Source organism: Sus scrofa, chromosome 1 (assembly GCF_000003025.6).
Source record: "Sus scrofa isolate TJ Tabasco breed Duroc chromosome 1, Sscrofa11.1, whole genome shotgun sequence".
In the NCBI taxonomy this organism is placed as follows: Eukaryota; Metazoa; Chordata; class Mammalia; order Artiodactyla; family Suidae; genus Sus; species Sus scrofa.
Genome location: NC_010443.5, coordinates 254,817,183 through 254,830,199, shown reverse-complemented (window position 1 = coordinate 254,830,199; position 13,017 = coordinate 254,817,183). Strand labels below are relative to the sequence as shown.

The 13,017-nt window shown below is 56.2% G+C and overlaps 1 protein-coding gene and 1 non-coding gene across 6 annotated transcripts in view; both read right to left on the bottom strand.

Moving 5' to 3' along the window:
• The window catches only part of COL27A1 (collagen type XXVII alpha 1 chain), a 156,318-nt gene that overhangs the window by 94,694 nt on the left and 48,607 nt on the right, over positions 1-13,017 (bottom strand). For all 5 annotated transcript variants that reach the window (XR_002337368.1, XR_001306592.2, XM_021067868.1 and 2 more), the window contains 5 exons: positions 9,813-9,857; positions 9,149-9,202; positions 8,698-8,742; positions 5,714-5,767; positions 4,764-4,808 (listed from right to left, as the gene is read on the bottom strand). Coding sequence is in view for 3 of the 5 variants with exons in the window: in XM_021067868.1 (XP_020923527.1) it covers positions 4,764-4,808; positions 5,714-5,767; positions 8,698-8,742; positions 9,149-9,202; positions 9,813-9,857 (243 nt within the window). In the remaining 2 variants the exon portion in view is untranslated. The remainder of the gene's footprint in view (positions 1-4,763; positions 4,809-5,713; positions 5,768-8,697; positions 8,743-9,148; positions 9,203-9,812; positions 9,858-13,017) is intronic.
• On the bottom strand, positions 5,921-6,000 carry MIR455 (microRNA 455). The gene has a single exon (NR_038577.1). It is a non-coding gene; the product is annotated as a microRNA 455 (primary transcript).

Sequence of the window (13,017 nt, the reverse complement as noted above, 5' to 3'; positions counted from 1 at the left end):
GAAGAGACACGAAAACGGGGGGAGTCCTCGTACCCGGAACTGCAGGGGACTCTGGGAGCTGAGGAGGCTCCAGGGGCCATCTCATCTAGCCCCCTGCCTCCAGGCAGTCTGCTCCAGAAGGTGGGATCTAGGGGCAGGAAAGCCTGCGGCCTCCAGGATCAGAAGCCCTGCTGTGTCTTGAAGGCTTAGCTCCCTGGCTTGCACAATGGTTAGTCCCGCTCATCCCACCTGACAGCTCACCTTGCCCAACCTCCCCTGGGATGAGCAAGAGGTGGGATGCTTGTCATCCAGCCTTTGGAAAACTCTACTCTGCCATCACATGCTGGCTGGGCACCAACAATGGGAATCTGTAATAACCCCTGGGAAGAGGCTGCAGAAGGATCTTGGAGACCTCGTTGCAGCGTTTACAGTTCCAAAGTCGGCAAGTTCCTGCACAGGTTTGACCAGCATCCTTCCTACTGTACCTGACAACAGCCTATATTCCTTTCTAGAGGATGCGAATGCTCCTAGCGTGCCAACCCCTGAGGTCCCGGCACCCTTTTCTCCTGATGTTCTGCACCCCGCCTTCTGATAGCCACTTGGGAATCCACCCACCAAGTCACCTCGGGGAGCAAGGAGGAGAAAGGCAGTTCTCAGCAGGACTCCCAGTCACCAAGAGCCCCAGCTCAAGTCTGAGATACTGGGGACCACACCCCCACTCACAGCATCACCAGTGCTAAGAACCTTCACCTGTTTTGGCCTCAGTTTCCCCATTTGGAAGCCACTTTGCTCCCTGCTCCCCACAGGCTGAGAAGTAGAAAGTGTTTGAAGTCAAAACTGAACCACGTGAAAAGCCCTGTCCTGCCCCAGACAGGCATGTGGCCTTGGACAAGTTCCAATTGTCCCCAAGCCACACACAGAGGGAGCTGGAGCCAAGGCTAGACCTTTCCAGCTCTAAGCTTTAGGGTCTGCCCGCCTGACTCGCTGCACAATACCAGCCTTGGCAGGCCTGGCCAGAGGCCACGAGAGAAGCTGTGAGCAGGGGCTGGCCTTGCCAGGCATTCCAGCGGGCCTGACAGTGAAGCCACAGGGCGCCAGACAAGAGGCTTCACTGCAGCATCTTCCTAGGCCCCATGATAGACATGGCTTGGTCTCCAACTGTGAGTGTCACTGCACCATGCCTAGAACAGGCCAGGCTAGCCCAGGAGAAACCCCTTCAATTCCAGGCCAGTTCTATCTGGACCCCTCCTCAGGAAACCCCAACGCCTTTCTCTTCCTAGCAGGTGGTGTGAGATGAGAGCTGTGGGCTAAGCTTTCCTTTGGAGGCTGAAGATGTGAGCACAGAGCGGAGAAGGGTGACATGGAGAGCATCTTGCAGGAGCAAGCAAGGGTCCTGGGTTCAAGCCCTGATTCTGCCACCAGTTTTCTGTGTGATCTGGACAAATTATTGGCCTCTCTGAGCTACTACTGTCTGATAAAGTAGCAGAGATAAGCTCTGCTTATCTGTCTGATAAAGAGGTTGGGCCAGGTCATCACTGAGGTTCTTACAGCTCTGACCGCTCTGATCTCTATTGCCTTTCCCAGCTCCCATCAGCAATAGACTCTCACGCACCTTCTTTCCAAGTCTGACACTGAGGAGGCCGTGGGCACGGGCCTGAGGTTTTGCTTGCTGGACAGAAACGGACTACAGCAAAGTCATCACCAGCCCTGCCAGAAATGAGGCCAGCTGCGATCTGGCACGGGGGCATCCAGCTCATTCTCCTGACATTTCCTCCCGTTAGTAAGTGCCTAGAAATTGCCTGGCCCAAAGCTTTGACAAGAGGAAAACCCATTCACAGGAGGAGCCCCCAATCCTGCCATTCAGATCCAAGGCTCAGGAGCACAATGCAGAGGGACAGCCCTAAGAGCCGCTCAAGGAGTGTGTGGGCCGAGGGACTCAGACTCAGAGGCTGGGCACAGGCGCAGACAGAGCCCTAGGGACTCAGAGATATGAGGTCCTATTCCACACATATGAAATCATATCCGACGCAGCCCTTGCCCATTTGCAGGCCGTGGCAGCTGGACCAGAGTCAAGGAGACTTTCCCAGCTCTCACGGGTACTGCGTGGCCATGGGGCTTGTCTGGAGGAATGTGGGCGGTTCCGCGCACCCACGCCTGACACCCCATTGCCAGGGAACACCCCATCGTGGAGGGCAGGGGGCAATCTTAGGACCTTGAAGCAAGTAGCAGAAACGAGTTGTTAGTGCTGAGGGTTTAAGTCCGGCAAGGCTTCAGAGGGTCTCTGGGCAAATGGCTTTGAAGCCTCAGTTTCCTCATCTGGGAAACAGGTACAACCAACCTCGCCTCTGAGAATCAGTAGGAGAACAGCGTGTGGTTCAAATACCACGCAGGTAAAAGGGCCTCAGAAAATGTTACTTTTTTTTTTCCTTTGGTCTGCTTTGGCCATAGTGCTGTCCCCAGCACTACACGCTGGGACAAGAGGTCAAAGCTCTGGCTGCTGCATTTTAACCCAGCTCTGACTCTCAGAAGCACCAGGCCTTGGCCACGTCATTCACACCCTGAGCCTTGATCTCCTCATCCGCAGAGTGGCAGTGCCTGGCTCTCTGTGGGGCTCGCAGGATGGAGGCGGAGCGAATCCCCCACAGGGAGCACTGGGTCATGGGACAGGGCCCCTGTGAGATATTCTAAGTGAGTCAACTCTTCCTACTCTGCAACTTAAACTGTGGGGAAACAGGCCCAGCCACTGGGTCAAAGTCATATGGCCTAGAGGGATGCACAACCACTCATAAAACTACAAATAGAAACTATGACTGCTACTATTTATTGAATTCTTACTAAAGGACAAGTATCAACGATGACCCCATGAGCTCAAAGCTATTATCCCCATTTCTCAGATGGGAAAACTGCAGTTCAGAGCTAGGAACGTTCCTGCCCCAGGGCCTTTGCACTTGCTGTTCCCTTAACCTGGAATACTCTTCCCCAGGTAGCCACATGGCCCCCATTCTCACCTCTTTCAGGGTTCTCAAGATGTGGGTTGGACGACCTGGACCAACTCATCCACCAGCCTGTATCCCAAGTATTCACTGTGCCCTTACCCTACCCCATCCTAACAGAGAGCCCCATCTGACATTCGACCACTCATCCTGCATCTCTTCCTCCATTCAATCACTGTCTGTCTGGCTGGCTGTCTGCCCTGAGAGTGGGAATTTTGTCTTGTTCGCTGCTCAGCACCAAGCACAGGGCCTGGCCCGCAGCACACACTCGATGTCAGTGAATGAATGAATGAATGAATGAGTGGTTCTCCTTGCCCAAGGCCACCTGGCTTAAGAAACAGATCCAGATACCAGCCCCACCCTCCCAGACTCCAGGTCCTTGCCCTGAAGCCAGAAGCATCACATGCAGTTCCTTGTCCTCGTGCAGGTGTCAGAGGTTAGTTCTCAGGCACAGGGGGGCTGTCAGCCATGGAATGGTCTAGGTCTGAGGGTGAGGACCCCTCTCTGTCAGCTCCTTGAGGCCAGGACCTGGCTCTTGCTTGTATTCCCCACTTGACCCCCAGAGAGTCCCCATCCCTGTACTATGACAGGTTAGCTGCCCATGAACACAGCTGCTGTCAACCCCAGAATCACAGACACCCCCCCGCCCCCTTCTGGCCACCCTCGTGTGCTCCTGGCTCCCTCTCAGCTGCCTCTCACATTCTAACTTCCCCCACTGTCCCTTCTCCATCAACCACAAGCCAAGGGAGGCCCAGACCCAGAGCTGAGGATGGTTCCAAGTCTAGGAGCTCACCGGGGGGGGGGGGGCAGCGGCAGAGCGCCCCACCCCACCAAGGGGGGCGGGGCCTCGAGGAAAGATGCCTATTACAAACCCGGGTCTCCCTCCGCCTGGAAGCGGGACCCTGGGGGTGTATTCCTCCACCTTTCAGAGCCTCAGTTTCCCCTTGAGAAAAATGAGATCACCAAGCGAATGTCACCTCCTGCGCGGCCCCGCCCACCCCACTCCCTGCCTCCAGGCAAAGATTCTAGGGAATCCACTTTCACAGCATTATTGCCAACTAGCGAACCTGAGCCAACCCTGAGATCAGAGGTCCTGGAGAGGAACCGAGTTAGAATCCTGGCTCCATTGTTGACTCGTTAAACTGTGGGCAAGTTACTTCATCTCCCTGTGCCTTGGCTTTTTCTTCCTGATGCCCAGATGCCCAAACAAGGGGAAAAACAACATCCTGCTTCGATGGAGAATCACACCACGGATGGGGGACCGGGGTTCCCACTGAGCCCTTCCTGTGGTCATGCCTCCTGTGGGCCTGCTCTACACCCACCCCCCGTGCCCCTGGCCTTGCGTGTGCACGAGTGCAATGGGTGACACCAAAACAACATGGAGACTGAGTGTTCTCTGATACAGAAGCACGGACACCCAATCTAGACAAGATCCCCGGATCCGAGCAGAGCCCTTAGCATGGACATGCATGACCCAGACAAGAAAAGCCCCAGACACAGAACCGCACTGCAGAACAACGGCCAGGCACACAGGGAAAGGCTTCCCCCCCACCAGCGGGGTCTGGAATCCACAGGAACCCGCAGTCCCAGCCAGGAGGCAGCCACTCAGTGTCCTGGCAGCAGGACATGAGGCCCAGACAGCCCCCCGTGCACGTCCACACACTCAAAGCCGAGTCAGGGCAGAGCAGAGAGAAGCGAAGGCTGCCCGGGCGTGGGCGGAGGGGGCCTCGGGGCCGGCGGGAGGTCAGGTTCACCCATAGAATCTGCGTAATAGACACGGAAAATCTTTACCGGCCTACCCATCTTGCCCCTCTTGCCAGGAACACCAGGCAGACCCTGTGGGGAAAAGAGGGAAGAGGTCAGGACAGAATCTGGCAGGAGACAGCCAGCGTTGCCCCCAGCCGGCCCCTCTGCCGCCCACAAGAGGAAGTCACAGAGGGCCTGGCCTCCAGTCCACAAACACAAGAGATGCCAGGTATGGGTCCATTGAGTGGATAGTCCTCAGAGGCTGTGGGGCTGGGGCCTGCGTGGACCTGAGCTGGGGAGATTCCTAAAGAAAGCATCCAGTGTCCCGTATTCAGCAGGTCCTCAGTAAGGGCTCCTTCTACGTCCCTAAGAATCTCTTTACCCAGTCTCTCTGTTGATGAGATTGCAGTTGAGTTCCCAAATAGGGGCTCGGGCAGGGAGGGGATGGAGTGGAAGTTCCAGAGGCTTGTGGGCCGGAGGGTCTCCGTACCGAGAGCAAAAGCAGCCACGGACAACACATAAACACATGAGCGATGTGCTTTCAGAAAGCTTTACAAAACAGGTGCCTGGTGGGATCTGGCTCACGGGCCATGGTCTGCAGACCCTTGATTGGAAATATGAAATGAGCCTATTTCTCATGTGTTGAAAGCCCTTCAGAAGCTCCCCAGGCTCTCCAACCAGAGTCCCTTTCCTGACCTCGGCCCCTGAGTGCTGTATAACTGTGCCCAGAGGCTCCCTCTGGCCTGACTCCCCCTGTTTCCCCCTTCACACTCAGCTCTTTGACTGTGTCCTTAAACTTGCCAAATTAGCATAAGTCCCTGATTTTGCATGTGCTGTTCCCTGTGTCTGGGAGGCGGCTGCCTTGATTTGTCCCCTGAGGTCACTCCTATTCAACCACAGGACACCTCCTCCAGGAGGGATTCTGTGATTTCTCCAGGCTGGCTCCTGGCAGAGGGGATGGGTGGGTGGGTAAGAAGTAAACGAAGCATACTCACTCGCTCTCCGTCAGACCCTGGCAGGCCGAAGAGCCCAGGGAGTCCGATGTAGCCCTAGGAAAGAGCAGGCAGGAGGTCAGAGGGGCCGAGTGGTGGGGTGCGGCCGGCCGGACCTGGCCCAGCCCCCTCTCGCTGCCCTCCCTCGCCCCGGCTCCTCTTCCTCGCTGGTGGCAGCAGCGGCTCCAGCAGCTCCTCGATGACATAGGCCTTGAGGCAAGTGTATATGCCCATGGACTGCATGGTGCTGGCTTCCACGATGTAGTCCAAAGGCACATACCCTCACGCCAGGGAAGGGCGCGGGCGCTCGCCGGGGGAGGCCCGCCCCGCGCCGGGGACTCCGGGACCTGCAGGAATGAAGCTCTCTGCCGGGTTAGATGCCAGGGTGGCTCCAGGTCCGACCCACCCCCAGGACGACACTGGCAGCTGCTTGTGGCATCTGCAATGCCTCCTCCTAGGCTTTTCAGGCCACGGACGTGGGGCTCACATCCACCCTGGCCGCCTGAACGCTGGCGGTAAAGGCAGCTGTCACCTGGGCATGCTGGTGTCCTTCCAAGCACATGTGCACTGCCTTCAGCCCTCCCAAGGACCCCGTGGACTGGCCAACCTCCTCCTCGCTAAACGAAAGTAACTAAAGGTCTGGAGAGAAAGCTCCACCACCAGTCAGAGGTGGAATCCACTGATTTTTCTGCCTCCCAGCCTTTATTCACGCTGCACCCTCTGCCAAGAAGGCCCTTCCCAGTCCCATGACGGCAGAGAGAGGCTCTCAAGCCCAGCTCTCTCCTCTGGCAAGCACCCCTGATCCCCCCAACCCAGAAGCAACCTCCTCCCTCCACCCCAGGACCATATTTGCACCTCAGCGAGTAGATTGACCACTTTTTCTTCTGTATTTTCATAATCTGGGTCGCCCCTCTCATGTCCTCATCAGCCTGGGGACTTCTCAAGAGCAGAGACCTAGCCCAGGGAGCCTATCACGATCTGTGCTCTCTAGATGTTTGTGAAATGACTGAATAATAACGATAACAGAAGCTAACATTTACTGAGCACAAATTATGTGCCAGGCCCACTTCTCAGTGTTCTGCCGGCATTAATAATGCATTTACAGTGCTCTTACCACACCCTCAGGAAATAGGAATTATCAGTCAGCCTCCTATAGAGTTGAGACCATTCAGGCCCAGACAGGTGAAGTGACTGGCCCAGGGTCACACAGCTAGAATGTGGGAGAATGTGGTATTTGAATTCAAGTCATCTGACTCTGGGGCCCACGCTCCTAACCACTTTACTACACTGCGCCCCACACAAACAAGCACCCAACACAGGTTCACAATCATTTTGGCTTCCCTAGAAGGTCAAGTGGTCATAGAGCCTCCTTCTCAGCATCATTGTAAGTGACATTGACTGATCCTTCCAAGCAGGGCTTAGATCCCAGATTTGCAGGGCTTATATCCCAGAAAATAGGCTTGGAGAGGTCCAGCCATGTGCCCAAGTTCCCACGGCTGGCCAATAGCAGAGCAGGGCCCCAAACCAGTCACCCTGCCCTCAAGCCTGAACTCTGCCTACTTCTTAAACATGAGGCCAGGGGTGGTAGGGTTGGGAGAACAGCTTGAGCGGCCCTGGCTCAGCCAGGCTGCTCAGGGCCCTGTGACCCTGGAGAGGGGTGTGCTGGGGCCAGGCCAGCCGTCTCCCCACAGGTGGCCTCAAGATGCCATGGTGCAGCCAACAGCCAGCAGCCCCAGATGTCGTTAGCCGGTCTCACGCCTCCCAGCCTCCTGGCACATCAGAGACCCGGGCTGAACTGGGAAGGCCTCCTCCTTGGGCTCAGAAAGACCCTCTGGGGTCCCAGCTTGTGGAAACAGCTGGATAAAGGAGGGAGGGGGACCCAGCATCCTAGGACAGGGGCTTCCTCGGCCCTTGCCTGTCACCACCACCGCCACCATCATCTTCAGCACGTCCTGGGAACTGCCCAGCTCCCAGACGCTCTCCTAACAGCCGCCTGTCAGTCCCAGGGATTAGGGCTGAGGCTGCAGCCATAAATAGCTTTGGCTCAGGAGCCGAGGACACGTCACACCCGACCTGGCCTGACCGAGGCCTGTGTGACCCACTTGCTGAGCATTCTTGGAGAGCCAGACAGCCCAGCCCTCAAAATACCTGGGTCCTCATCCCAGCTCCACCTTAGGCGTGTTCTGTGAACTGGGGCCATCAGGTCCCCACCAGGAACCTACTTTCTCCATATAGAGCAAGGATTCCACCAGATCGTTTCTTAGTCTTCCAAACTCTATTTACCCCAATTCAATTCACCCAAACCTTCCCCACCACCCCACAGGCCACCTGGGAGCCCTGACCTGGTGGCCCCGTCTCTGCACTATTTGCTTCCAAATTCCTGTTATCCCCCTAACTGCACTAGAGGTAAGAATGGACATTACTCCCACTGGAAAGATGGGCAGACTGAGGCTGCTGGCCACTCGGGGTTTGTTCTGGGGCCTTGAAGTAGGAGGAGAGCAGATGCTCCACCAGCTTCCAGGCCCAGGCAATGTTCACCCATCCGGCAGCACTGCCCTCCAAAAACGGTGGTCCCCACAGCCCTCAGCCGGGAGCAGGAGAAAGGCCTCTGAGGATTCCAGTGACAGGCAAAGCGGCCCCAGCTTTGGTTCCCTAGGGCTTGGGATGCGCTAGGGGGACACGGCCAGCAAATGCCTGATTATAGCAGTCGGACTGCAGCCGAGCCCCCAGCAGACCTCTGTGGCCAGGTTGCCTGGCCGTGGGGAGCACGCTGGCTCTCCTGGCTCAGGGGTCCAACACCACGTGGCCATCCTGCTGCCCCTCTGCCCTCCAGGGGGTGCTCAGGTGGGAGGGTCTTGGCCCTAGCCCACCCCAGTCAACACTGGGTGGAGGCTTTACAGCCCTGACCTCCCAGCGGGCCCACAGAACAGACAGGTAATGCCCAGCTGGGGCCCCCGGCTGTGTGGCACTTGCCAAGTCCCACTTACCCGGCTGCCTTTGGGGCCAGGGTCTCCTACAGGTCCAGGTAACCCCTGAAACACAGAAGACAGAGCGGCAAGGACATATGGAGACGTTCTACTTGCTGCCAACAACCCAGAGCCAGTCCTGTCCCCTTTGGGCCTCAGCTGCCCCCTCTGCAGAATGGGATGGGGTTATACTCGTGATCCGCAAACTGAGCCCCCAGTTACTCCTGGGTCCCAGGGAGGTGGCTCCGGGGGGAACCCCCACAGCCCCAGAACTCCTCTTCCTCCTGTTTCTTCCTCAGCATCCTTGCCCTGCTGCCTTCAGAGAGGGTGCCTCGGTGAACTCCCCCCAGACAGCCCCCCTGGCAGGTGCAGCTGCCTGGCCCCCCGCCCACCGCCTCCCTCTGCCTGGGGGCACCCGTGGCCGTCTCCACACCACCGCGGCCACAGAGCTTCCAGAAGCCATATACTGCACCTGCCTGCCAGGGTAACCTTTGGCCCCTGGGCTGCCCTCGGGTCCCGGCGGCCCCTGCAAAGGAACAAGAGAAACGTAAGGCAAGGAGAGACCCTGCCCAGCTCCAGGTCTGGGGGGCAGTGGGAGCCCCCGGGCTTACAATGGACAAAGAGAAGGGCAGGAACGTGAGATGAAAGGGGAGGAAGGGGCAGCCACTGGCCTTTGGGGCCCTCAAGCCCACCCCTCTGAGAAACTGGTCAGACCAGCTCCGAGGGACAAAACCCCGTCCTTGCAGCCCAGGGATAAAACATTGAGGAGGCCTGGCTGGCTCTCCCACGCTGGCAGCGGCTGCTGTTTGACTTGGGCCCAGGCAGCCAAAATTCCTGCAAACCCCGTGGCGGCGTGTATAATATCCCCTAACATCGCCCGGAACAGGCCAGCTATTCATGGCTCGAACCGGAGTTGAGTGGCTCGTGCCAACACTGGGCCCGTGTGGACTCCAGCCCTCTCAGGCAGATGGCTGGGGGAGAGGAGGGGTGGGGTGGGGGCCCCAGCAGGATGGGAGGCAGCAACACCGGCTCTGGGGCTCGCTCATGGAGCCCAGCCCAGGGAGGAGGCCAGGGACAGGCAGGGGCTCGAGCCAGGGCAGGCCAGCGGAGCAGGGGGCTGAGGCTGCGGCCCTCACCTGTTCTCCGGGGTGCCCCGCCGGTCCAGGATAGCCCTTGTATCCCTGTGGGGAGAAGAAACCGCATCAGGCTGGGAAGACACATCAGGGCCTGCAGATCGCAGACCAGCCTGCAGTCTCAGCATCACTATGCACTATGGCAGGGATATAGTACGTGTTCAATAAATACTCTCCAAATGGTTACATATGCATGAAGGTTCTCCTTATGGCTTCCTCTCTGCCATCAGTGGTTCTTTTTTTTGGTCTTTTTTTGCCTTCTCTACGGCCGCTTCCTACGGGACATGGAGGTTCCTAGGCTAGGGGTCTAATCAGAGCTGTAGACACCGGCCTACACCAGAGCCACAGCAATGCAGGATCCAAGCCACGTCTGCAACCTACACCACAGCTCACGGCAACGCCGGATCCTTAACCCACTGAGCAAGGCCAGGGATCAAACCCGCAACCTCATGGTTCCTAGTTGGATTCGTTAACCACTGCGCCACGACGGGAACTCCCTGCCATCAGTGGTTCTTAGACCAGAAGACAGCAGGAGGCTGATCACTCCTTGGGCAGGGTTTGCAGGCTGAATCAGGATATGGCCACTGTGAGAGAGTGATGCTGGGTCATGGCCATTCTTTCCAAATCCAGAGAGTGGGTAAGAATGTCGGAAGCTGGGGTGGAGGGATTTTTCAATGGGAGGGGTGGACTGATTAGGCTCTTAAGGTCTGGGCTCACTCAGCCACCATGTGATGCCGAAACCTTCTGCCAGGACCTCCTTATTAACTCTCTATTGGAAAAGACCTCACCCCTATTGACCAAACGTATGAACTGAAATAGCTGCCTTCCTTCCTCCCCTATGGGTCCCAGCAACTGTTCCAACTGTTGAAGGAGGCCACTCAAACGCCTGATTGAGAAAGACTCTGGCAACCTCCCAGTACCAACCTTGAGCCTGTCTCCATGGTCCAAGGCCAGGTCTCCAGGTCAAGAGACTCAAAACAAGTGTGTGCCTTCAGGTGGCACTGGGGCAACCACTTGAACCATTTCATAAGAGTTAGGAGCTGTCTGAAGGGGAAACCCTGGGTTTCAAGCTTCCATCAGCTGAGGGCTGCTATGAAATAAGATAGAGCAGGGGCTTCCATTTCAGACTGGGCGGCCAGGCTGATCTCCGTTAGAGGGACCCCCTCCCTGGGAAGCCCTGCTCTTTCTTGGTCCTGGCACCGTCTCTGGCTTCCTATGGAACTCCGGATGGGTTATTGCGCTTCTCTGGACCACAAGTGGGGGAGTTAAAACTCTGAGTTTCCTTCAGCTCTGGTCTTCTAGAACTCAAGAGTTCAAGGGCTCTCCTGGGGGTGCTAAGATACTAGACTGTACACACACACACACACACACACACATGCATACGCACATGCACGTGTGCAATACTTATGGACCTCCTCCACCCACTGCTGATTACGTGGGATTTACACCCACATGATGGCTTCCAGTCCTTACAACAGCCCGATGGGGTGTGGGGAGCAGGGGTTAAGGGTTAGCATCCCCATTTTACAGAAGAGAAAACTGAGTCTCTGAGAATGGAAACCGCTTGCCCCCAGTTCCCCACCAAGGAGAGGCAGGCTCACACTCACCACCAGGTCACTCTGACACCTGAGGCCACACGGAGAGCCTTACAGTCACCTTGGCCATGTACAAGTCACGCACATACACAAGCACCCACAGGCACACACACTCAGCACCCCCGCAAGCCCCCAGAAAGCGGCACTCCTAATTATAAACAGCAGAACTGGTCTGCTCCAAGAGGCTTGGGGAGTTTACAAGCATTCCTTCTGTAGCTACTCACGCCTCTAGACTGCTTAGCATCTGTAATTATGTCTCAAATCTGGGGCCCATGAGATTAAGGCAACATCGCTGGGTGAGATGCCTCTACTTGGAATGTGTGCTCTTTTCCCCAATGGGCAAACTGAGGCACAGGCCACGGCCAGCAGTCAGCACACAGAGTGGCTAGGATCTCTTGTTTCAGATGCATCTCAGTCCTGATCCCGCTTCACTCCGGGCTAGCTGTATGACCTGGGGTCACCGATGTCACCTCTCTGAGCCTTGGTTTCCCCTTGTAAAATGGGGCTTCAAAGGCTGGAGAGTGGACAGCCTGGTATAATATGTGTGAAGTACTTAGCACAGTCCTGGCACTGAATTAAAGGCTCCGTAGGACTATGAGCTTTCCCATCAGCTTTCGTGGCTGCTATTCATTCAACAAACATTACTGAATTTTATGCTCCAGCACCCTCCTCGGCAGTGGGTAAACAGAAGACAACATCCTTTGCCTTAACAAAGTTTACAATCTAATTAAGGAGATAAAAAAACAAATAAAAGGTAACATCTCAGGGATTTGTTTGCCTGGCTGTACAGTTTCAGTTTTGCAAGAGGAAAAAGTTCTGGAGATCGACTGCACAACATGTCAATATACTTAACACTACTGAACTGCACCCACGAACTTGTCAGATGGTAAACTCTATGTTTTGTTTTGTTTTGTTTTTCTCTTTTTGCCTTTTCTAGGGCCGCTCCTGCGGCATAGGGAGGTTCCCAGGCTAGGGGTCCAATCGGAGCTGTAGCCCCCGGCCTACACCACAGCCACAGCAATGCAGGATCTGAGCTGCATCTGCGACCTACACCACAGCTCACAGCAACGCTGGATCCTTAACCCACTGAGCAAGGGCAGGGATCGAACTCGCAACCTCATGGTTCCTAGTCGGATTCGTTAACCACTGCGCCACAATGGGAACTCCCTAAATTGTGTTTTTTAAGCATCATTAAAAGTAAAATTAAAACAAGAGAGAATGCGTGGCTGTGACTAGTGCTACGAAGAAAAGGGAGCAGAGTTGGAGGACAGAGAAGGGCAGTGTTGGGGAGGGGGTACCGTGACCGCAGGTAGGCAGGCTGCTCTGAGATGAATGTGGTGAGGGAGCTGCACACAGACTTTCTGGGGAAAGGCATTTCAGGCAGAGGGAACAGCAGGTGCAAGAGCCCTGAGGCAAGAATGTTCCTGGAGGAAGAACAAGGCTGGTGTGACTGGGGCAGAATGAGTGAGGGGTGAGGGGTAGAAAGGCGGGGTGGTCAGAAAAGAAGCAGGAGGCTAGAGTTTGCCAGGTGGTAAGATGATAGGAAAGTATGGGAGGGTTTTGAGCAGGGACCTGTCATGGATAGGACGAAGATGCCGCTGCCTCATTGTCCC